This window comes from Colossoma macropomum, unplaced genomic scaffold (genome assembly GCF_904425465.1).
Source record: "Colossoma macropomum unplaced genomic scaffold, Colossoma_macropomum, whole genome shotgun sequence".
Lineage (NCBI taxonomy): Eukaryota > Metazoa > Chordata > Actinopteri > Characiformes > Serrasalmidae > Colossoma > Colossoma macropomum.
Genome location: NW_023494797.1, coordinates 19,052,325 through 19,076,436, shown reverse-complemented (window position 1 = coordinate 19,076,436; position 24,112 = coordinate 19,052,325). Strand labels below are relative to the sequence as shown.

The window sequence follows — 24,112 nt, the reverse complement described above, 5'->3', positions numbered from 1 at the left end:
ATAGCTATAAATATTTATAAAAATGCATTATATCTTATAGCCATGTTTATCATGCATTATGAATTGTTAACATAATGCATTATAAGTACTGATCATAACAAATTATAAGAGCTCATAAGTTGTATTTGTCCTGCTCTAAGTAAAGTGAAGCGTACTGTACTAAAGCCTCCTCCAGTGTTCAGAGTGAGGCTTCAAGTTGAAGTATTTACTGAAGGATTTACTGAAACACTAAAACATTCACAGTAAAGCACATTACAGGCTTCAAATGTCAGAGTTTAAACTAGAGCTGCCATCAGTGTTTTACCCAATGTGGGAAAGGTAATGTTCACCACCGTTAGCTTGGCATTTGTCTTTACTTTATGCTCTCCAAGCTGGGACTGACTTCTTTGGCACTGACATTATAACATGTTATTAACACTATTTATAATGCATTATATTAACAATTCATAATGTATAATAAACATGGCTATAAAGTGTAATTCAGTGTAATTCATTTTTATAAATATATATATAACCACGTTTATAATGCCTTATGAAAACATTATAACATGTTATAAATGTGTTTATAGATGCTTACAAATGCAACATTCATAGAAAGTGTTACCGGGTTCTTTAGGAAAGAAAACGGTACTAAACAGAACTGTGAACACTCAACGGACCCATTGCATGATTAAAGTTTTTTTTTTTTTTTGCATTCATTGACTCACATTAAAAGTAAAGTATGTTTTTTCCTTCTCCTGTAAAGTTACCATTTCATCGATACAAGGTTTTGTTCCGACAACAGTGAAATACATATATATCGCTGTTGCTGATATGCACTGGGGTGGGAACCCTCAAGGGTCCATCTCAGTACCTTTAGTCAGGGAACATAACTGAACCATAATCCACTGAAATGATATGTTCTAAGCTGTACTGACTCCACACACCCCGTCTCGTCTCCAGACTTTTATTTCACTGTTCTCTTTTAAAACATTCGGTTATGAAAAGGTACAAATACGAACTTTTCACCTGGAAAAACTTTAATCGAAAAATTTAAGGTTCACAATCAGACCCTAAAACCACTGTTGTAGCTTTGAGGAAACATTTACACTGTTTGTACCTTGATGAATGAGAAGTATACCTGCACAGAAACTTTATTTCTAACAGTGTACCCATACAAAAATAATAATAATCCAAAGTTGCTACCTGCTGCCACAGGGGACTTAATTTTATTACTCGCAAATTAATAACTGTGGTCGCAATTGTGACCATTTTAGCAGCATTTTAGTCTGGAACCCTGTTCTACACTGCAGAGTTTTAAGGAAAACACCTCTATGAATAGATGTGCCCAAACTTGTGACTGCTGCCGTAAAGAATAACGATGAAATCATCTTCGGCAACCGTCTCTCAGGTGTTGAAGCGAGTAAAACAGTATCTTCACCATGAGTGTGATCACTGAAGCTCTAAAGGGACCAACATTGGATTCATATCCCATTTCTGGAGCAGCCATTGAGCTCCATGAAACTGATCCACTCTGGCTTTCATTACCAAATGACAGAGCACCCTTAATTAATATTTAATAGGGAAGTAATTCATTTTTAATATTGTAATGTAATTAATAATAACATAATGAATATTTCAAGGTTAAGTTATAGACTTGGATTGAGACGTCATTTTTTACATGTGACGTTTTCTTTTGGATTTTTGGACGTGGTGTTTGTTTTACTCTAATTGGAGCTCATTTGGGAGATTCCCTAATTCTGCTGCTAAACTTTATAAATGAAGTACTACAACAAAAAATTCAGTAACACGTGATTCTTTGCATTTTAGAAGGTGTTATATGCTCTGCAAATACAGCTGTCAAATCTGTAAACGTGACATACATAAATTATCTAGCGATTTGTTGAGAAACATGACTTGAAGTTGGTGTTACACCTGAGTTTCAGCGAAAGAAGGCATAACAAACTCCACTGAGATGCACAATGTTTCAAACCGAGCATATTATCCATCTGATGCTGCCAGGAAGGTTGCTGGATGCACCAAAGGGAAACGTTGTCTAAAGATTAATCCATTTTCTTTGCCGAATAAATAATCAAAGTCACTTTCTCTCTTTCAGACTGACAAGTCCCAGCGTTCGCGCGTTTTAGCCCCGGCTTCCTGAATATTAATGGCTTGTTATCAATTCTCTGTGTGCCAAATACATACAATCCCATCGGAGATAAAAGCGTCGGACGGTGAAGAGCGGGATCGGCCGCGGATGGTCGCTTTTGTGTACAGTACATCTGTGTCGCATTGAGAAGAATAGAGTCCACAATTATCCATTCTGATAAAGCATTATGCCAAATTACAGCCAGAAGAGGGGAAAATAAAAGAGCGTGGAAGATACAATCTAACTGACATTTGCTGTAATCAAACTGACAATATCTAAAGTAAACAGACTTTGTTGTGCAAAGATAGCAATTTGTCCCAAACCCCTCCTTTTCTGAGCTTTTTATGTATTTATTTAGAATTTCATTTCAAATGTGATGCCGCTTTGTAATCCAAAACTTAAAAGCTCTGAATTAAACATGCTGAGGTTGGAGGGTCCAAGGCAGTGGTGGAGTTCATCCACGAAACCTTCCTGTAAATGATCAGACGGGCCTCCTGCTGGGGTTAAATGGGTGCGCGGGTTTAATCTGAACAGAACTGATGTCCTTGCGTCATTTGCTGAATGAACAATGCGCTCCCCACTGAGAACTCGACGCTAATAAAACACGAAGGTGACGCTTGAGAAACAAGCATCCTAACGACTTTCCAAGTTCATCGCTTCGCTAAAAGTTGATGTTGTTCTGTAACACATCCAAACGTCCTTCAGTAACAACTGATCTGTTACTAGTCAATAAGTTGCAAGTATCAAGTAAGTCTCAAGTCTTGACCCTCAAGTCCCAAGTCAAGACAGTCAAGTCTCGATTCTAGTCCCGAGTCAGTGAAGGCGAGTCTCAAGTCGAGTCCTAAGTCAGTAGTCTTAATCTTTGAGTCTTAAACAAGTCAGTCTGCATTCAGCACAGCTAATTTAAGGCCATAACAATGAATAATGATAACAGGACTGTAGCCTTTTAATGACAGCATATTAGCAGTATATGGCTGTATATTAATTTTACTTTTTTTATTTTTTTAGTTTGATTTATGTATTTATTTATTTATTTATTTATTTATACTCTTCCAACTGAAATACAAAATTCATGGTACACAGATAACCACACTCTTTTAAAAATGGTGGATCTTCTAGTGTACAGAAAATAGTTCTAAAAAGCAGGAACACTCAAAGAACCTTTTGCATTATTAAAGTGTTCTTTGCATGTTTTTTAAATGTGCTGTATGATGGTTCTGTATGGAACCTTTTTAAATGGGTTCTATGTAGCACCCAAAAGGTTCAGGCTTGTAACAATAGCAGAGCCTTTTGGGTGCTATATGGAACCCTTTTCAAAAAGATTCTATATAGAACCATCTACAGAACGTACTCCATCAATCTGCAGAACTATTTCATGTGCAAAGAACCTTTTAATCATGCCAAGGGTTCTTTGAGTGTCCATGGCTCTTTTCAGAGTGCGTGACAGACATACTGGTATACACAAGGAGTAGTGCGCTACACATGAAAAGAATGTTAAAAGTATTATTGAAAAAAAAAAAAAAACTTTTTTTTTTCTAAATTTGGTGATTTTTGGGAACAAAAAATAGGATTAAAATAAAAAAAATAGCTCAACTTAAGTAAAAACAACCACTAATTTCAATTGAATTGAAAGGACAACAGAAACTAAAACAACTGAGCTGAACAAAGTTTACAGAAAAGACAAAATGATGGTGAATGTATGAAGCTACAAAGTTCACTTTTTTGCCAGTAGGATTTTAGTCGAATCACTGGTGTTCAAGTCAAACTTGAGTTGCAAGTCTTTCTCAATTTTCTCAAGTTGAGTCTCAAGTCATCAAATTTATGACTCGAGTAGGACTCGAGTCCAAGTCATATGACTTGAGTCCACATCTCTGCTGGTAACCCACTGTTAAGAGCACTGAGATGGCACCTAGAAGGTTATGGGTTCGAATCTCAAGACTGATTGAGTACCGCTAGTTGAGCAAAGCACCCAATCTCCTCCACTGCCCCAGTGGTGAACTGTACTGCCCCCAAACTGGGCATGAGTGAACAGAAAAAATGATCAATATCTGTTGTAAGTAGATCAGTAATTTATATCTTAATCACATGGACCCAGTAGGAACAGCATTCGATCAATTTCAGGGGAACTTTCGGCGAGGTACCGTTTCTTATCACTGCATTAAAGATGAATGAGGCCTCCTTTACTGTTGGCTGCAGATCAGTAAGAGCTTATTATTGAATTGTTGAATCAGATTAACAATAAAGCACAACTTAGGTGTGACTGTTATTCCTATTCATGTGTTTTCTTTTTCAAAATATCTACAGATTTTCAGTTTTTTAGCTTGCATATGAAAATAAATGCACTAACAGCACTGAGAAATCTCATGATCAACAGAGAGGAGTACATGAAACAGCAAAAAACATTTTTGTGTCTGGTGTTTTGAGTTCATGTTAAATGAAAATCATCTTTTGGTTGCAAATGAACATCAACACAATTACAGACTTTCAGTCTTTTGGCAAGACGGGTGGTGATGAAGCACATTTTATTCATGTGCCTCCAACTGACACATTTGAACCGAGTTCAATCAAACTTGACGCACCTGTTTGGTTTTTGTTTTGTTTTTTTTTTCACATATCATATTTAGTATTGCGGAATCAGAGCATGCCTGGGTTCTATTTAGTTCAAAAAGACAGTAGGTAGTGTGTTCGGGAAGTGTTTTTGCGTGTTGGTTCGGGATCTGTGTTCTGCTTTTACTCACTGGGTTTGTTTGTGAAGAACTCTTGTTTGGAGGGTGGGGCTAGGAACCACCTAGGAAAGGGGTGTCAAACTCAACCACTAAAGGGGCAATATTAAAAAATCTCAACAAATCTGTGGGCCAGAGAAAAAAATGTTTTTATTCCATTTTTAATTAAAGTTGTGCTGTTACCTGAAATGGCCATTGTTTATTCAAAATATGCAAAAGTTCAGCAGTAAAATATAAGCACTTATAAGACCTTGAAATATTACATGAATACGTACAATATTGAAAATGTAAACGTCCCCAAGAGCTCCGTCTTTTAAACCTACCTATCTGCTTGAACTAGCCCCCTGCCATCTTTTCTTTGCTGCAAGTTCATTAAGACTTGGGCTCAGTTTCTGAGCTGAGCGTTGGGTGTTTATATTGGCTGAACTGCAGCTGATATGCAGCTGGTGAGTTTGGTGATATGACGTGTGGAATTGTGTAGAATTGAGGTGTAATCACTGTCTCAAAGACTGGGAGTCAGAGTGCACATTATGTTGCAGTGCATGCTGGGGACTGTAGTGCAGTGTGTTGTGAAACAGGCTAATATTAATAAAAAATCAAAATACTTTTAAGGCCCATGACACAATCTTTTCCGGTCCGCGGGCCTTGTGTTTGACACATGGGACCTAGGCTGTATATGTGTATGAGTGGGCTTGAAGAGTGAGAGCTAAGAGGAGAGACAGTGGAGAAAATTTTTGTTTTGGCAGGGTTGCAATATGAAAGTGTGAGCGGGGGGAGAGGGGGGTTGGGGTGGTTAGCGAGTTTCCCCCAATCACCGATTCACTCTACCCATAAACGCAAAGCTGTGCAGAAGAGACACACTGGCGAGAGTGTTTGTGTATTTAAGAGGAGAGATGAAACAGTTCTCCCCACAACCGTTTCATCTCTCCTCTTAAATACACAAACACTCGCCCCACAGCGAGGTGGAAGCCAATGATGAGGCATAAATTTTGGGGTGGCACCTGGGGTGGCCAATCATATTTCAGGGAAGGCCCTTTTAAAAACCGCCCATGAGCAGAGACAGGTAAGCAGAGAGCTACTGTTCCCTCTTGTAGTCTGTTTGCCAGGTTAAGTTTAAAGTAAACTCTTGTTTTGGACACAAACTACAAGTTATCTAAGCTTCTTCAGAGATTATGTCAAAGACGTCCATGTATTGCATTGCATAAGTATCTACTGAAGTTAGCATCCTAACCAGTTAGCCCCAGTTAGCCCATCCACTTTGTACCGTTTACCAGTTGCTTTTGGTAAACATTGAAAACGGGTCCCACAGACCTGAACACCACACAAGGGTTAAATAGAACCTTAATATTAATAAATTGATTTTACAAAAATTCATTACAAATTCTAAAAAACAGCGACGACAGAAAAATGCGACTCAATCAACGCCAGCCCACCAAGGCAGCCGAGCTAAATGCAGCAACCCACAATCCCTCACTCCTGTCGGCCCACAGCGCCACCCGGCAGACACTAATTCACATGTAACTCAAATGGTTAAAATGATAGTTTGGCGAAAAAAACACCATGTTAGGTGTCTGAAGTCTTCTTTTCTTGGAGGCTAATGTAGCTGATGAGTAAATGGAGCTTATATCCAAACTGAAGTACAAATCCTGGGTTTGATCTTAGACTCTGAGCTCTGTTTAATCCTGAATGTAAACACAGTCACTAAAGCAGCTCTTTATCATGTGAGGAAATCATTAAAGTTCGGCCTTTTCTCTCTCAGAGCGACGCAGAGAAACTTGAGTTTGTTACAGCAGTGTTGATCACTGTAATGATCTTCTTACTGACCTTCCTAAGAAAACAGTACATCCTTTACAACTCGTACAAAACGCATCAGCATCCTAACAAAACAACACAGAGAGATCAGATCAGTCTTGCTTTAAAAGAACTGCACTGCCTGTATCGCTCAGGATAGATTTTAAGGTTCTGCTACTAGTTTTTAAGGCTCTAAATGACCTTAAAGCACCACTTACATCACAGAGTGTCTCTGTTTATGGTTTTAGATCTGCAGATACTGACCTTCTACAAAAACTGTAAAACATAGAAAACGTGGAGAGGCTCGTTCAATTATTCTGCTTCTAAACTGTGGAGCTCAGCTCACCTTTTATTAGAGAGTCAAACTCAGTGCTCACTTTTAATAAACATCTAAAAAACGTCTCTCTTTAACTCAGCATGTAATTAAAACTCTATCTCATGGTGTTTATCATTTAATCTGATCTGTGTTGTTTTCTTATGATTCCAAATGAATACTTATAATTTCTTGTGTAACTGTTTTATCACCTGTCTGTAAAGCACTTTGAGCTGCCACCAGCATGAAAAGGGCTATATAAATAAAAATAGCATTATTATTATTATTATTATTATTTTTATTATGCTAATTAGTGAGATAAAACTAATTTATTTAGTAACTTATTTATTTAAATAACTTAGTTATTTCCAGGTTTAAATTTTAAAAAGTCCATATTTTCTGTGAGTTCTCAGACGTTTGGACTCTGTATGTCACACAGCTGAGTCTAAATTTTCTCTGCAATTTTGTCCATTTTCAGAGGCAGATGAAGAAAAACGCTCAGACACACAGATCTGACCGCTTTCACGTCTGACACTAATTGATACGAATCATGACGTCGACAACACAGACAGGACTCTAAACAACGGGTCACTGCGTTCAGTCACTGGACGTTTAACAGCGTCTTCGGTCGGTTCCTGAAAGTATGAGAGGGTTTTTGTTCGTGGAAGAAGCCGAGCTTTAACCGTCGCTCCGTCTCTCTTTCTCTGTCGCTCACTCACTTCTCTCCCTCCTCTATTTTCCTTATATCTCTCTCTCATTCTCTAATCTCTTTCTTTTGTCTGCTTTTTCTCTCACCTCTTTCCCTCTCTATCCTCTCGCTCTCTATATCTCTCCATTTTACTCTCCCACTGTCTCTCAGTGTTTGTCTCTTTCTCTGCATCTTCATCTCTCATCCTTTCTTTCTTTCTCTGCCCATTTCTCCTTTTGTGCTTCCTCTTTTCCTCCTGTGAGTGGCTTTCTATTTGTTTGTGCTGCTCTCTCTCATCCTTTCCTTTTTTTCTTCTTTCTCTCTGTCTCTACATCTCTATGTCACTTCCTCCATATTTTCCTCTATTGCTCTCCTTTTCTTTCCTCTGTTGGTCTCTCTTTCTCAGTCCTCTCTTTATTTCTCTTCATTTTCCTTTTTTAACCCCCTCTCTTTTTCTGGATCTTATCCTCTATATTCCTTTCTGTCTCACTTTCTCTCTCTCTCTCTCTCTCTGTATCTCACCTTCTTCATTCCTATCGCTCTACTCTCTCTCTCTCTCTCTCTCTCTCTCTCTCTCTCTCTCTCTCTCTCACTTACTTGATCTCTGAATACCTTGACTCTCTCTCTTTCTATCTCTATATATCTCTCTTTTTCTTTTTTTGTCTCTCTCTTTACCCTCTCCCTCTCTTTCTCTCACTCTCTCTGTATCTTACCTTCTTTATTTCGTTCTATCTCTCTTTATTTGTCTCTCTCTCTCTCTATATATATATATATACTCTCTCTCTCTCTCTCTCTCTCTCTCTCTCTCTGAATATCACCCTCTTCATTCCTTTCTGTTGCTTTTTTTTACTCTCTTTCGGTTTCTCTCTATATTTCTCTTTTTCTTCTCTCTCTCTCACCCTCTATATGCCTTACTATCTCTCTCTTTTTAGCTCTCTCTCTCTCTCTCTCTCTCTGTATTTCAACCTCCTTATTCCGTTCCATTCTCCATTTTTGACTTCCCTGCTCTCCCTGCTCTCCCTGCTCTCTCTCTCTCTCTCTCTCTCTCTCTCTCTCTCTGCCATGTCTGATTCTCCCTCCATGCTAACGGTTCTCCGTGGCTGGCAGCTGGTGCTGAAGGGGTTCTCGGCTCTGACAGGCAGGAGCTCAGGAGCGCCATGTATAATTAAACATCAGACTGCTGCGCAATAAAAGCTAAAGGACGGAACGAGTGTAATCTTGGCCTGAGGATGCTCGATAATCAACACACAACCACACGCCTGCCGGAGTGGGGGTGAAGGAAAAAAAAAAGGCACGCTGATTTGTATGACCCATTTGAATCACATGCACACCTCCCACTCGCGATTTGATTCATTTTTTAATTAGGGAGACGGAGCGAGAGAGGAAATTGTGACTGCAGATCTAAGGTGATGAAGTAAGAGAGATTAACACAGAGAGAGAGAGAGAGAGAGAGAGAGAGAGAGAGAGAGAGAGAGAGAGCAGGGGGTGGAGCAGGAGGGTTTTCAATCTCCGTCGACACTGTGGCTTCCTATCTCGCTGCAACATGGAACTTATCTGCTCTCTGCAAGCCACGTTCTCCAGCACTTAACCTTGCAGGGGAAAAACAGCAACGACAGAAAAATGCGACTCAATCAACGCCGGCCCACCAAGGCAGCCGAGCTAAATGCAGCAACCCACAATCCCTCACTCCTATCGGCCCACAGCGCCAACCTGCACACACTAATTCACATGTAACTCACATGGTTAGAGCGATAGTTTGGCGGAAAACCACCACGTTTGGTGTCTGAAGTCTTCTTTTCTTGGAGCTATGAGGCTAATGAGGCTAACAAGCAAAGGGAGCTCATATCCTGCTGATTAGCATGCTGCTAACTGCATCATACACTCGTGTGGAGGTGTTCTGACACTTTGGCCCAATCCCATTTCTTATTTTTACCCCTACCCCTTGTTTTCGAGTGTCTCCTTGCCCCTTGAAACTGAGTTACTAGGGGTAGTGGTTGAAATCTTCCCTCTGAAATGGGACCCTCAAATAAAAAGAGCATTACTTCATTAACAGCTACCAGCGCTGCTCTGTAGGCGACCCTGCCAGTCTGCAGTGACAGCAGAGGAGGGTAAAGTTCAGCTCCTCACTGCTGGGCTTTAGTTACATTTAGGGCATCATATGATCTTCAAAGAGGGGGGCAATTATTTATTATCACCCCCCCATATTCACCAGCTTCTTGTTCGAATTTTCCTGTTCCACCTTAAATGGTGCAGCAGTTACATTCTGGTGCCTCAGGGATCAGAACTGCTGGACTATTTAAGGTGGAACAGAAAATACTACTATCAATTTTTATGCTTGCAATAAAGAAAAGGACCATAATACACTGAATACATTAAACTAAGATACAATGTTTATGATATTTTTTAAGCAATCATGCTGTGGTAGTTTATATTGTGCCACATTCATTGGTGATGTAATAGTTATTGGTGACTTTATCCTCAGCTGGATGGCTTCTCAGCTACGTTAGCTTCAACTGCATGGATTACCAAAGATGGAGGTCAAGCTCAAATAAACAAATATTACTCACTGCTGCCCCCTAGAGGTGTTATTCCACCTGTACGTTTCACGTTTCATTGTTTTTCTGCTTTCTTTCATTGTTTCTCTTTTAACTATCCACAATCATTGGAGGAAATTCCATTAAATTCTATTAAGCACTAAGGAAATAAGTATTTTAATAATCTAAAGTGATGTTCATATTGTATGTGAGTGAAATCTCTTATTGGTTTAGGGAACCAAAATATCGCTACTGTCGGAACAAAACCTCTTATCTCCATTTTGTCGTTTTTCCGTTTTTGACATAATTCAAAAATGCCTGTTGCCTTTTACATTGTGCATAATTTTTATGATGAATTGACCAAAAGAAACGTCCCAAAATGACTTGAAAAGATGTCTGGTTCCATTGACTTACATTAAAAGTAAGCTATGTTTTTTCTTTCTTCTGTAAACTCACCATTTTGATGATACGAGGTTTTGTTCCGACAGCAGCGATACGTTCCTCTATGTTGTTGCTCAAATAACTATTTTTGGAACCCTTATTTTAGTCTAGCTAATGTTAGCATGGATGTGGTTTCAACACAGTCCAGCATTTTAACCTGGAAACTATGCTATGTGGAGACCAACATTGCTCCGTTTCCTCATTAGGTTGCGCAGGATTGTTGCTAATGTTTTCTAAAGCTTGTCCAACCTCGCAACAGTGGGTGAAGCATGTACAGGTCAATTACCCCCCAGCAGGGAAGACAATAAACTCGTTCTTTCTCTGGACTATATTTCTGCTGCCTGACGTTTGGAGAAGCTCCGTGTTCTCCAGCACAAACTCCTCGTGGCTGTAACGGAGGCGAAGCACAGAAAGGCTCATTACTCACGGAGCTCTGCCGGCTGCTTCCATCACCGGGCAGCACAGTGGGTCTGTCAGCCAAAAAGCATCGGGCTAATTCAGCCGTATACCTTGGAGATCGGCGCGGGGAGGCCGCTTATTGTGTTTGTTTATTTATTTCTGCTGATCAAAAGCGGCGGCGCGATCCAACAAAGGCTGTTTAATTGCAGCTCTTGAAAAATTGATACCTGCGCTTAAGGACGTTTTTGTGTCGCTGTGATATCGGGTGGAGGTGGGGGGGTGTGGAGCGCAGGTGCAAAGGCCGCACACACTAGACCGCATGTTTTATTCACGCGCAGGAGGGGCCGGGCGGAAAAGTGGAGGAATCAAGCGAGGGAGGGTAATTAGCTGAGCTGCTGCCAAACTTTTCGGGCACTGAGAGCGCTTTCCACTCGCCGAGGCTGAAGAACTGGCCTCAATCAACTCACCAGTCATGAAAAAGAGCCCCGGGCCAAACAACTGGCACCATCAGCCACATTCCACAACACAGCGCACCAAACTTTCAATTCTTAATGAAGATGCGGCCCAAGTTCATCCAACCAAGAGACAGTTGATTTACCTTGAAACTGGGTTAACCCCTTAAACACTGTGTAGTCTAGACATATTAATACACCTGTATTAACACTTATAGCATACAGGTTTTTGGTGTTTTAAACTCAATAGTAAGTCAGCTTGCTGCAATAAAATTCTGAATTTGTAATAGTGAGTTAACAGAACAACAATCTGTGTTTTATATGCTGCTAACTTATTTGAGGTTCAATCAGTTTTATTGCAGCAAGTTGACACTTTTTTAAGTAGACCTTTTATACAGTATAGCAACTGAACAGTCAGCTTGCAGACTAACCCTTTAAAGCAGTAGTGCTCAAACTAAAGTCTAGTCTAAAGCCCCCTGTCTGGATAGTATGTGCCACCGTGGCCCCTCTTGGCCCCTCTTGCTCCCCTCCTCGCCCCTCTCGGCCGTTAAGACACAAAGACAATAGCCTACAATATTTAATACATTACCAAACCTATGTTTTGCCAGAACCTTGTTCATTTCCCTCACTTTCTCCACTCTACAGTGACCTGGCATTGTGCTGTTCTATGAGATTACAGATAACTCGTTAAGTGGGTGCTGATTGGCTGCAAATTGCCATTGTTTTGCATGTTTATTCAATTTTACTGACACAATTGAAAATTATAGACAAATTTTTCTGCCTCCGCTTCTCCAATGAACTGTCCATTGAAAGGTTCTTTAGGGAACCAAAAATGGTTATTCTATTTTATTTTATCAAAAAGATTTGGCAGTATCTGCGATGGACTGGCGACCTGTCCAGGGTGTATCCTGCCTTCCGCCCAATGACAGCTGGGATAGGCTCCAGCACCCCACTGCGACCCAGAAGGATAAGCAGTTTAGATGATGGATAGATGGATGGTTTGGCAGTATGATGCTTTGTTACTCTTATAATGATAAATGAGATGATAATACTCTTTTTGAGTATGCTGGGTAGTAGCAGTACTTCTAAAACTTTTAAAAAAGACGGTTCTTTAAGGGTTCTTTAGTAAATACAGGAGTTCTATGTAGAACCATGAACACTCAAAGAACCATATGTTTTTATACATCCCCCAATTTAAAAACCTCTGCTTTAAAGTCTGCCTGCATGTAAAATCATAACACATTTACTTCTGTATTTCCAAGTGAACACCTGGTATCAGGGAGGGTCTCTGAGGTAGCTGAGCATTTTGGTGGGTGGGGGTGGTGGGGGAGGGGGTTGACATATGATATTGCTGGTTAAAATTATTTTTGATTGCCTGCTGATGCACAGTGAAGTAATCACAAATCAGGACATATATTTGAGACAAGGCAAAAGTCATTTTTTGGGGTGTCAAAGAACATTTTTGTGGACTATTATGTAAAATTCTGTTTCTGCAGCCCCCTAGTGGCAGTTCCAGCAACATGGAAATCGACTTGGATGTTTTTAATTTCTATAATAAAATAAAAGAAAAGAAAATAAACATTTTCTCCGTAAATGTTATCAGATGATCTAGGACTCTGTCACCTCTCACTGTGTGAAACGTTGAGCTGCTAGTGAGCAATGAGGAGTGAAAGGGGATGAGTGAGAACCCCCTGCTGTGAAAAACTATTCACACCTCTCCACAAAGACTGTGCTAAGATAAAACAGACTATGTCAGCGTTCTTCATATCAAACAATCCTGCGCAACTGGCACAATGAACACGCAGCACTTACACACAATCAATACTAACGAAGACGAAAATCCAGAATTTTCCAGTTTTGTAAATCATTCACATTTTCATATATTTAGTCAACATTACTGCATAACAATAAGACATAGTTTAGTGGAAGTATCCACCAAAGAGGTGGCTACTGTGAGAAAGAGTTTAATGATATGTGATGAACTGTGCTTGATGAACCAACATGGTGCAAAAAAGATTCAGGTTTGTTTCAAATGGCAGTTTTTCACTGTCTAAACTCCCAATGGCTTCATTTTATATCCATTAACGAGTTATTTACAGTGGTTACCAAACAATAATAAGCCTTAAGATTAATGAATGTAGAGTTTAAGGGGGTAAAAATCTACTACTACACAAAAGCACACATACAGTAGAGTTTTTGAGGCAGAGTTACTGCATGTGCACTTAAAAAAAGGAACAAAAGAAAGAAATCGATGCTCGGCTCCCGCTTATTTTTCTAGGAAAGGATTTCAGAGGCACATGGTGTGTGTGTGTGTGTGTGTGTGTGTGTGTGTGTGTTGGGAGGTGCAGAGAGCCAGGTTGGGTCTCCCCAGGTTCACACTCGCACTGATCTGTGAACAAGCTGCTTTGGCCTGCTCTTCCAGAACCCTCTCAGGACCTCCGAGTAGACCCAGTGTACCAGGACACTGTGCACATAAATATCTCTCCATATACACGAATAACACTTTACTAACAACTGCTATTGACTTTGTCAGTCCTCACAGGCCACTGTACAATCTTTATAGAGCCTTTCCTCGTCCAGAACGGTCAACTAAACATCTATTAAGATCCTATTTTAGCTAAAACACCACCCATTCTAACCCTAACTCTACGCCCACACTGTAGAACTCAGTGCACATCTTAATGAACAAATTACATTAACACAACTTAAAAACTGCAGAAATTTGGAGTAACTTAATCTGAAAAAGTCAAATTAACACCAAAAATTAATTGTTGAGTTAGTAACTTAGTCATTTTGAGTAAGACGTTTTTTTTTCAGCATATTTTGAGTTGAGGTCACTTCATTTAAATGTGTTATAAAAAATCGTTTTTATTTAACTTAACTTTACACGCAAATACAATCAGGCCAATAATGGGTTGTTTTTAAAGACTGTTGAAAATTTAGTGTTGTGAAAATTTTTCACGTTTTACATTTAAATCATTTGGACTTTTGTGCTTTTTTTCATAACTTAATTTTGATAACTTAACGGGATCTTTGAGTTGAATAAACTTATTGCGGTTCAGTTTAGACTCTCAGCTTTACTTGATGAATGTTTGGTCAATGCAGCCTTCTTAAGTAAAACTCACATCATTCCTATTGGCTCTTCGTACCATATATTTACATATTGGGCGTGTCTTTTCATCTGTGTGTTGTCGTCTGTGTAGTTTAGCGTAACAGTGAATTTAATTTACAGTTACTTAATTTAACTGAGTTAGTACAGCTTAGACATGAGTCCCAAATACTCAATCACTTTAATATCAACAAAACAAATGGATTTAGTGCAATTTACTCCATTTACTTAAGTGTATACAGCAAGAAACTAATGTTTGTTCATATTCAGTTCAGGGAATTTTGTACGGTCAAGTGATTTGTGTTATTGAACTTTCCTCAAATCATTTGAGTTGACTTACTCATCGGGTTTTATAGTGCACTAGTGAACCTGCCTCCTTTCTAGGAAAGTGTCAAATCGCTTTTAAAAGATTAATACATGAAATGATGATAGTGGACGGGTGTATAGATTTACATTCTCAGAAAAAAAGGTACCAAACTGTCACTGCCATAGAACCTTCTACAGTACTTTTAATTAGGGAACATGACTGTAATGTATTCCATTACAGTTATATTTTTTAGGTTACCATAACACCATATAGCCCATCTTGTCTCCGACATTTTTTATTTTATTTTCATATTTTAGATGAAGGTACAAATATGCCCCTTTCCCCTGAGACAGTGAATGCAGAGCCTCTTCAAGTCATTTAAGGTACACGGTTGGAAATTAATAGCACTGTTATATCTTTGGGGGTCTGTTTACACTGTTAGTACCTTTTTTCTGACATTGTAGGGAAACTAAACGTTAACTTGTTTAGATAAATTACTGCTGAAGTACAATAACATTCATAAAAGCACAGGGACATATTTCAAAATTCAAAAACAATGGGTTTTGTCCTCAACCTAAACCCAGACCCCGATCTTGACTCAAAGTTTAACCCTAACATGGCTGAGAATCTCCACACAGTTTCTTTACACCTGGTCCATCTGTCAATAATCTATAGTGGACTATTAAAATAGAAATGCTTTAATTCTTTTCATTTTCAAACAGTGTTTAAAAAAGATTTGGGAAACTTTTTAAATCTTTAAAAACTTCCACATTAATTATACACATTTCAGGATTCTTCTTAGAACCTTTACACCATGTGGAAGTTTATTAAACATTTAAAAGAATCTGAACACTCACACCTCATCTACAAAAAAAGGTTCTCCAAAGAACTGTCCACTAAAAGGTTCTTTAGGCAACTAAAGATGGTTTCTTCTATTGCATTCTATCAAAAAAGGTTTGGCAATATGAATGTGTGTTATATTATCATGATAAATGACATCATAACATTCTTTTTTTGAGTATATGAAAAAATGGTTCTTCATTGGTTCTTTCGTAAAGACAATGGTTCTATGTAGAGCTATAAACACTCAAAGAAGCATTTGCATAGTGAAAGCGTTCTTCATATTAATGGAGAATGTGTTGTGTATGGTTCTTTGTAGAACCTTTTTGAAAATGGTTCTATGGGGCAGCTAAAAGGGTTCTTGTATTGTTATGATGTCAAGCTTCTGACAATAGAAGAATCCTTTTTAGTAGAGCCATATGCATCAATCTAAAGAACCATTTCTCCATACATAGAAGCATTTAAGCATGCATGTGTTCATGGTTCTATATAGAACCATTGTCGGTAACACTTTCTATGAATGTCATGTTTGTAAGCATCTATAAACACATTTATAACATGTTATAATGCCTTCATACAGCATTATAAACATGATTATAAACATTTATAAACATATATTTCACTGGATTACACTTTATAGCCATGTTTATTATACATTATGAATTGTTAATATAATGCGTTATAAATAGTGTCAATAACATGTTATAGTGTCAGTGCCAAAGAAGTCAGTCTCAGCTTGGAGAGCGTAAAGTAAAGACAAATACCAAGCTAACGGTGGTGAACATTACCTTTCCCACATTGGGTAAAACACTGATGGCAGCTCTAGTTTAAACTCTGACATTTGAAGCCTGTAATGTGCTTTATTGTGAATGTTTTAGTGTTTCAGTAAATCCTTCAGTAAATACTTCAACTTGAAGCCTCACTCTGAACACTGGAGGAGGCTTTAGTACAGTACGCTTCACTTTACTTAGAGCGGACACATACGACTTATGAGCTCTTATAATTTGTTATGAACAGTACTTATAATGTATTATGTTAACAATTCATAATGCATAATAAGCATGGCTATAACGTGCAATGCATTTTTATAAATATTTATAGCCATGTTTATAATGCCTTATGAATGCATACTAAGGAACCCTGGAAGCATCATCTTTTTTAAGAGTGTAGTGGAGGTTCAGGTGGGCGATAGAAAAAAAAATATGATATCACAATATTTGATTATATCATTATGATTCGCATTTTGTATCACAATATTAAATCTTCTGGAAGTTTGTGAATGAGCTGGAATGAACAATGAGCACCAGCAAAGCAAAACACAAAGGGTTCTTGGAGTGATGCCATTGAAGAACCACTTCAGGTTCCCTAAATAACCATATTTGAAAAAGAGATTTGCAAATGTGAAGAACCTTTTAAAAGTTTTAAAAACATAGTGATTTAGTGATTCTGAGAACCTTTACATTTTACATAGTGGTTCCTCAGGCTGGTACACTTCATTTACCAGAATCCACTGAAAGGTTCTTTAGGCAACTAAAAGTGTACCTTCGTAATTGAGCTTTAAAATGGTTCTACACTTAAGAAATGGTTCTAAAATTTTTGGTTAAAAATGAATTAATAAATTAAGATGATGTCATCGGCTTGTTACTATGCAGTTTATGCAGTTACTGTACACTGATTATTGTTGTTTTCAGTCCCTTGTGTCTTTTTTATGATCCGAGCAGTTGTTCTAAACTCCTAATATAGATGGTTCCTCAAGGGTTCTTTAGTAAAGACAATGGTAGTCTATATAAGACTGTGCCAGACTCTATAGAACCAAGAACACAAAAAACACACATTTGTATGCTGTTCTTTGCGTGGGGAAGTGGTTCTTCAGGTCTATGTAGAACCTTTTTGAAAATAGGTCTACATAGCAACAAAAACAGTTCTCCTGTTACAATGTCAAGCTTGTAATAACAGAAGAACCCTTTTAGGTGCTATATAGAACCATTTTAAGAAAGGTTATTCCGTTTCACCATGCAAAGAACCACTTAATCATGCAAGTGGTTCTTTGAGTGTTCCTGGCTCCATATAGAACCACTGTCTTTACCAAAGAACCCTCGAAGAGACATCTTTTTTTAAGACTGTAGAGAACCGACTCAGGCTGGACTTCTTATCTAGTTTGCCCACACTATCTCAGCACAACACAGCTTGTCGCAAGGTTTAAGAAGACCAGTAGAGAAACTCTAGTGCCAGTCTAGTTAGTGCCAGCTTTGCCCACTTCCTTCAGCTTCGTCCCCCCACAAAAAAAAACAAACAAAACAAAATTAAACCGTGAAGCGCAGAGACATTCATACAAGCAGAATTAATGTTTCCACATGATAAGCGAGCTTAATATCCAGCTGACAATTAGAGAAACTCACCCTGCCAACCAGAATTGGATCGGGTCCAGTGAACTCCTCCAACACAAACATTTGATTCCAAACCCATCCCCTCTTGGCGCGGCTGAGGATTTTTTGTCCTTCCACCGCTCTGGTTCGCAAGGCCGCCGTCGAGGTTGTCCGTAAACTCTGTAAACTCTGCGACTGATTGCTTACGGGCGCCGCAGAGCAGCAGGTAATCCACACCAGAAACAGCCAACCGGCCCAAACATCTCTCTGCAGCTCCTCTCTCCGTTTGGCCATCGCTGTCGTGGTAAGTTTTCTTTTCTCTCGCTTTCGGTCTATTTCCCTCCGGAGGCGGCGACGCGGCTACTCTTTTGTTCTCCGTGTCCTGCAGCTCAGGTTCATGGTGCTGTAAGGGTCACGGAAGCAGCGTGATTTGTCTCCAGATTGAGGAGAACGGGGGGGCACAGCGGAGCGCAAAATCCATCGGGTGGCACATCGGGCACAGGACGCCTACGGAGAGAGGGGAGAGGCGAAACCATTACGAGTGCAGTTTTTGTACACACCATAATAGCCTCTATTGCCTGCATGTAAAAGCATATACAGAAGTGATTTATCTGTATATGCACTTTAAATAAATAAATAAGTAAATAAATAATATATAAATAAAAATACCACTGCTTCCCATGTCTCCCGTTATAGCTACACTCCAAAAATGGTACAAAAAAAAGGTTCTATATCAATAGCAGAGCCCTTTCTGCTGCTGTACACAACCAATTTTTAAACAAACAATAAATACATCACAGTGAGGAACCGTCAACCATACCAAGAACCGTTTATGCACTCACATTGTTCTCTGAGTTCACCTGGTTCTTCATACACTGTTAGTAAAATTCTATACCAAATGAGGTACTACGACTTGTAACAACAACGGCTCTTTTTGGTGGTCTGTAGAACCATATGCAAGGTAGAAGAACCATGTGCATCATTATGCATTCAAATGGTTGTTAAAGTAGAGTAAAAGTAGTGGAACCCTTTTTGGTGCTGTAGAGAACCATTTTACAAAGGCTCTCTCTCTCTCTCTCTCTCTCTCTCTCTATATATATATCTATATATATATATATATATATATATATATATACATATATATGCAAAGCATTCAAATGGTTCTTTACATTGTCATGGTTCAAAAACAGTTCTGTGGTACCAAAAACTGGTTCTTTGACTTTTTGGTGCTGTAGAAAACCACTTTAAACAGGCTCTATCTGTACAAGAGGTTTAAATAAATAAATAAATAAATAAATACATAAATAAATAAATAAACCACTCCTACTGCATTTTTTCTATTCTTCACAATAGCCTGTATTGTCTCTACACTCTTAAAAAAAATAATAAAAAAGTTGAGGGTTCTCTGATTCCATAGAACCACTTTCAGTTCCCTAAAGAGCCACTTTTGAAAAACATGAGATCTGTGAGTTTAAAGGCTGAAAGAACCTTCACAATAATATAAACGTTCTATACCAACACAAGGCTCCTTCCGCTAACCTTCACATTTTGTGAAGGTTCTTTAACTTTAAAACAAAGGTTCTTTTATGAAAATGGTTCTCCAAAGAATCCTCAGAGAGCCACACAGTGGAATGACCAAAAGTGGTTCTTCTGAGGAATCACACAAAGAAGCACCTTGTTAAGGCACACACTATTAAAAACAAAGGTTACTCAATGGTTCTTGGCTTGGATGTACGGTTCTCTGGAAAAAAAAGGAATTATTTAATTTATAGACCTTATTTACTTTGATAGAGAATATTTATGTTATTTTAAACTGTATAAAGGGTTCATCACACTTCACAAATATTTAATTTTCAAAAATGACAAAAATCTTCACTGAAAGGTTCTTTAAGGAACCAAAAAGTGTTTTTTCCTATGCCACTGCTCTGAAGAACCCTTTGTGTTTCAGAGTGTACATAGTGTTTTTGAGGCAACCCTCTGTATGTGCATTAAAAAAATCAATCAGTCAATCAATCATTTAATTAACTAATCAACTAATCAATCAGAGCCCAGCTCCTGGTAGAAGTGCTCCTGTGAGGCACATAGTGTGGCTGTTTATAGCAGGTCTTCCAATCCAATTTCTGGACCTGGATTTTGTGTTTACGACACTAAATGGCCAATCAGTTACATCAATGGTTCAGTTAACTAGGAGAGATTACAAAATCCAGGACCGGAATCTGGATTCAAAGCCAGAATTTGAAGACTGAAGGTTTACAGTGTCTTAATACGCCTATATTTATACTGCTTCACTTTATTTGGAGGCATGAAAGTGTGTAATACTTCCAGTGCACCTGCACCACTTTTATAAACGGCAATAAAGCTGTCTTAAACCGTTAGATCTTAAAAGACCAGATGCTGAGAGTAAAATAATAATATGAACATGCTTTCGGAGGAAAGCACCAAGGTCAACAGGGGCTTGAGCTGGCTTTGAAAAGCAGACTCTGAGATTTGACTGTGTGCTGTTAATGAACACAGCAGGTACATCTGCTCAACGCTTTGAACAGAACAGTAAAAAAGATATTTTAATAGTTTTTTCTTCCAAACGCAGCATTGATTATTATTAGTTTTATTGTAAAAGTGACCAGTCCAGTCTTTAATTAGGATGAATTCAAATGTATGTCTTTGGAATAATTATATGCATTTCTTGCATATTGTTCCCTAATGATGTGCAGTCATTTTCATCAAAGGAGGTAAAAAAAAAAAAATCTTACTTTTTATTCACATTATTATTATTATTAATTGAAAACTTCAATAAAACTTCTTCCATATCATCATCATCATCATCATTAAAACCTTGAGAACAGCACCAGCAGCCTCCTTTCCAAACCACTGGCAGCTTTGCTCCATTACGCTTCTCTAAACGCCCTTGACTTGAAAAAGCTGTCGTAAAAAGGAAGGAAGGAAAAAAAAAGCTGGATATTCGTGATTAAGTGTTTAAAACACTAGCACAGTGCTAAGTGTCATTTTCCCTCATGAAGTCTCTCTCAGGCTTCCCTAATTCTGCTCTTATTAACGATCATAGGAAAGCGAGCCAATCTGACTGTTCAGCTGTGCAGCACCTGTGCGTTCAATCCGACTTTGAATTGAGAGCACTGAGAAAGTGATCCGGTACATATATGGCACATTCTAGATGAAACATGATGAAAACACCAGGCATTCGTGGCTACACTGAGAAATAAGCACCTCCTGCATTGATAAACTGACTTACTGGACTGGTTATCCAGGCTAAAGGCTAACAAAACATGAATAAGGACATATTTAGACAGGACATCATCCTATACATATCTGCACAGCAAGAAATACTGAAAGTATCTGCTATAAGACATGAAATAAGCCTCTTTAGAGAAGTGGGTTATCTCATAGACTGACATGCGATTCTAATCACTCTGCCCTGCATTTAGGAGTGCAGAGGCAACGTATCACCTTAAAAACACAGTCAGGATGGTTGACGGTGTGTTTTTATGGACTAGAAGCATAAAGCAGGCAGAGAGTGCGACGAGCAAAGGCAGAGTGTACATGAACATGTGGGAAAGCAGCGTTTCAGCACCACTCGGAGTGGACAGCTCCCTATATTTCAATTAAAAACAGCTCAGCAGATTTTAAAGAAGAAATATCGGATTGGTATCGGTACTAGATACACAACATATTATTCAAAGAGAAAAAGTGGTACCGTGCCATCTCTGCATGGCCACATCACTGCTTCCCATGTCTCCTGTTATCGCTACACTCCAAAATGGTTCTATATGGTACAAAAAAGGTTCTATACCAATAGCAGAGCCCTTTCTGCTGCTGTACACAACCAATTTTTAAACATACAATAAATACATCATAGTAAAGAACCATCAACCATACCAAGAACCATTTATGCACTCACATTGTTCTCTGAGTTGACCTGGTTCTTCATACACTCTTAGCAAAATTCTATAAAGTACCAAATGAGGTACTACGACTTGTAAGAACAACAGCTCTTTTTGGTGGTCTGTAGAACCATATGCAAGGTAGAAGAACCATGTGCATCGTTATGCATTCAAATGGTTCTTAAAGTGGAGTAAAAGTAGCGGAACCCTTTTTTTGGTGCTGTAGAGAACCATTTTACAAAGGCCATATATATATATATATACACACATATTCACATCATAGTGAAGAACCATTTAACTGTGCAAAACATTCAAATGGTTCTTTGAGTTCGGTTCTACACATGCCTACAAATAAAGGTGGCAGAAATAATTATGCATTCAAATGGTTCTTAAAAAGGTTCAAAAAGGGTTCTGTGGTACCAAAAACTGGTTCTTTGACTTTTTGTTGCTATAGAAAACCACTTTAAACCGGCTCTATCTGTACAAGAGGTTTCCATCATAGTGAAGAACCATTTAACTGTGCAAAGCCTTCAAATGGTTCTTCGAGTTGTCACGGTTCTATGCATGCATAAAAACAAAGGTGCCAGAAAGGATGGAATAGAAGAACTTCCTTTGGTTCCCAGAATCGGAGAACCATTTTTGGTAAGTGAGATGTGCAAGAAAAGTTTAAAGGACCTCCACATAGTGCAAAGATTCCAGGAAGAACCCTTGAGCTGTTACAGAACCTTTACATTCGGTAAAGGCAAATCTGTATTTCAGACATGGTTCTTTAGGGGAACCAGCAGTGGTTCGTCCATGGCATTGCTCAGAGAACTTCCGCCCTGTGTGTAAGAGCGTATATAACCACTGCCTTTCCTAAAGAACCCTTAAAGAACCCTTTTAAAGAGTGTGCAGACATCTCGACTACAAAGGCTCCTGCCTCACGCGCTGGGCTGTGACGGCCACTACCTCGAGTTCGCCAAGTTAAGCTGGTTTACCACCGTGCGTGCGCGTGCGTGTGGAGTCTACTGCGGTCCACCGTGTCCATCAGAGTCCAGTCGAGGCAGCACGACGAAACGGCAAAAAAAAATCGGTGCACGAGCCACACGCACAAGATGTTATAGGCTGTCAATCTGCCTGAAAGGCTGATCAATCATCCGCGCGATCAGACCGGGCGTCCTCGAGCTTCCTCCACCGAGCCCTAAAACCACCCCAGCCGCAGCTTTGAGCACGAACAAACAAGCAAACAAGCAAACAAACAAACAACAAAAGCATATCCGCCCTCGCGCACCTGTTAATTCAAGAGTGTTCGAGGCTACTTACTGTCTCTTCACTCCGGCGCCCTCGGCATTTTACGCAGAGCAGCGAAAAAACACACAAATAAAGGGAAAGAAGACGTGACTTGTTTCAGAAAACGCGCAGCATTGTGGATTCCTTATAGGAGCGCGCGAGTGGAGAGGAAGGAAAGTTGCGATTAGCGAAAGAAAGATAGACGGAAAAGGGAAGAGAGAGAGAGATAGACATACAGAAAAAAGAGAGCGCCAGATAGAGAGAGAGAGAGAGACAGCGAGAGAGAGACCGCGAGAGAACGAGTGGAGAGTGGCATGCGTGTAGGATCCCTCGCGCAGGTTTGTTGGAGAGAGACGGAGCTCCGGCAGGCTGAGCGCGCGAGCGCGAGAGAGAGAGGATGAGGAGAGGGAGAGAGAGAGAGAGAGAGAGAGAGAGAGAGAGAGAGAGAGAGAGAGAGACGGAGGGAGGGAGGGAGGTGGAGGAGAGAGAGGTGCGCGTGTATGTGCGCGCGCGTGAGCCGTAAAGGGGGCTGCACGCGAAACCATGAGCTTCTGCGTCCTGGGAGAACACTAACTTCTTCTGCCTTTCTTTCACGCGCACGCGCGCAAAACACACACACACACACACACACACACACACACACACACACATTCATGTACGCGCGCACGTGCACACACTTAACATGCACACTGGATCACATACGAGTACATAGGGACGCGCACGCGCGTCATTCTCCTCCTCCCTCGTTCTGTTTCAGTTCAGCTTCTCTTTTTTTCCCACTCGGACTTTATTTATTTATTTATTTATTTGTTTATTTATTTATTTGTATTTCTTTGCTGCAGGACGAGAGAGGTAC

General features: G+C 39.4%; 1 protein-coding gene across 1 annotated transcript in view; it reads right to left on the bottom strand.

Annotated features, from left to right (window-relative positions):
• cdh8 (cadherin 8) overlaps positions 1-23,582 on the bottom strand; it is a 214,747-nt gene extending 191,165 nt beyond the window's left edge. Inside the window, exons 1-2 of the mRNA XM_036584468.1 lie at positions 23,290-23,582; positions 18,125-18,598 (exon numbers count right to left, since the gene is read on the bottom strand). Of these exons, the coding sequence (XP_036440361.1) occupies positions 18,125-18,385 (261 nt within the window). The 5' untranslated portion in view covers positions 18,386-18,598; positions 23,290-23,582. The remainder of the gene's footprint in view (positions 1-18,124; positions 18,599-23,289) is intronic.
• Positions 23,583-24,112: the final 530 nt, after the last annotated feature.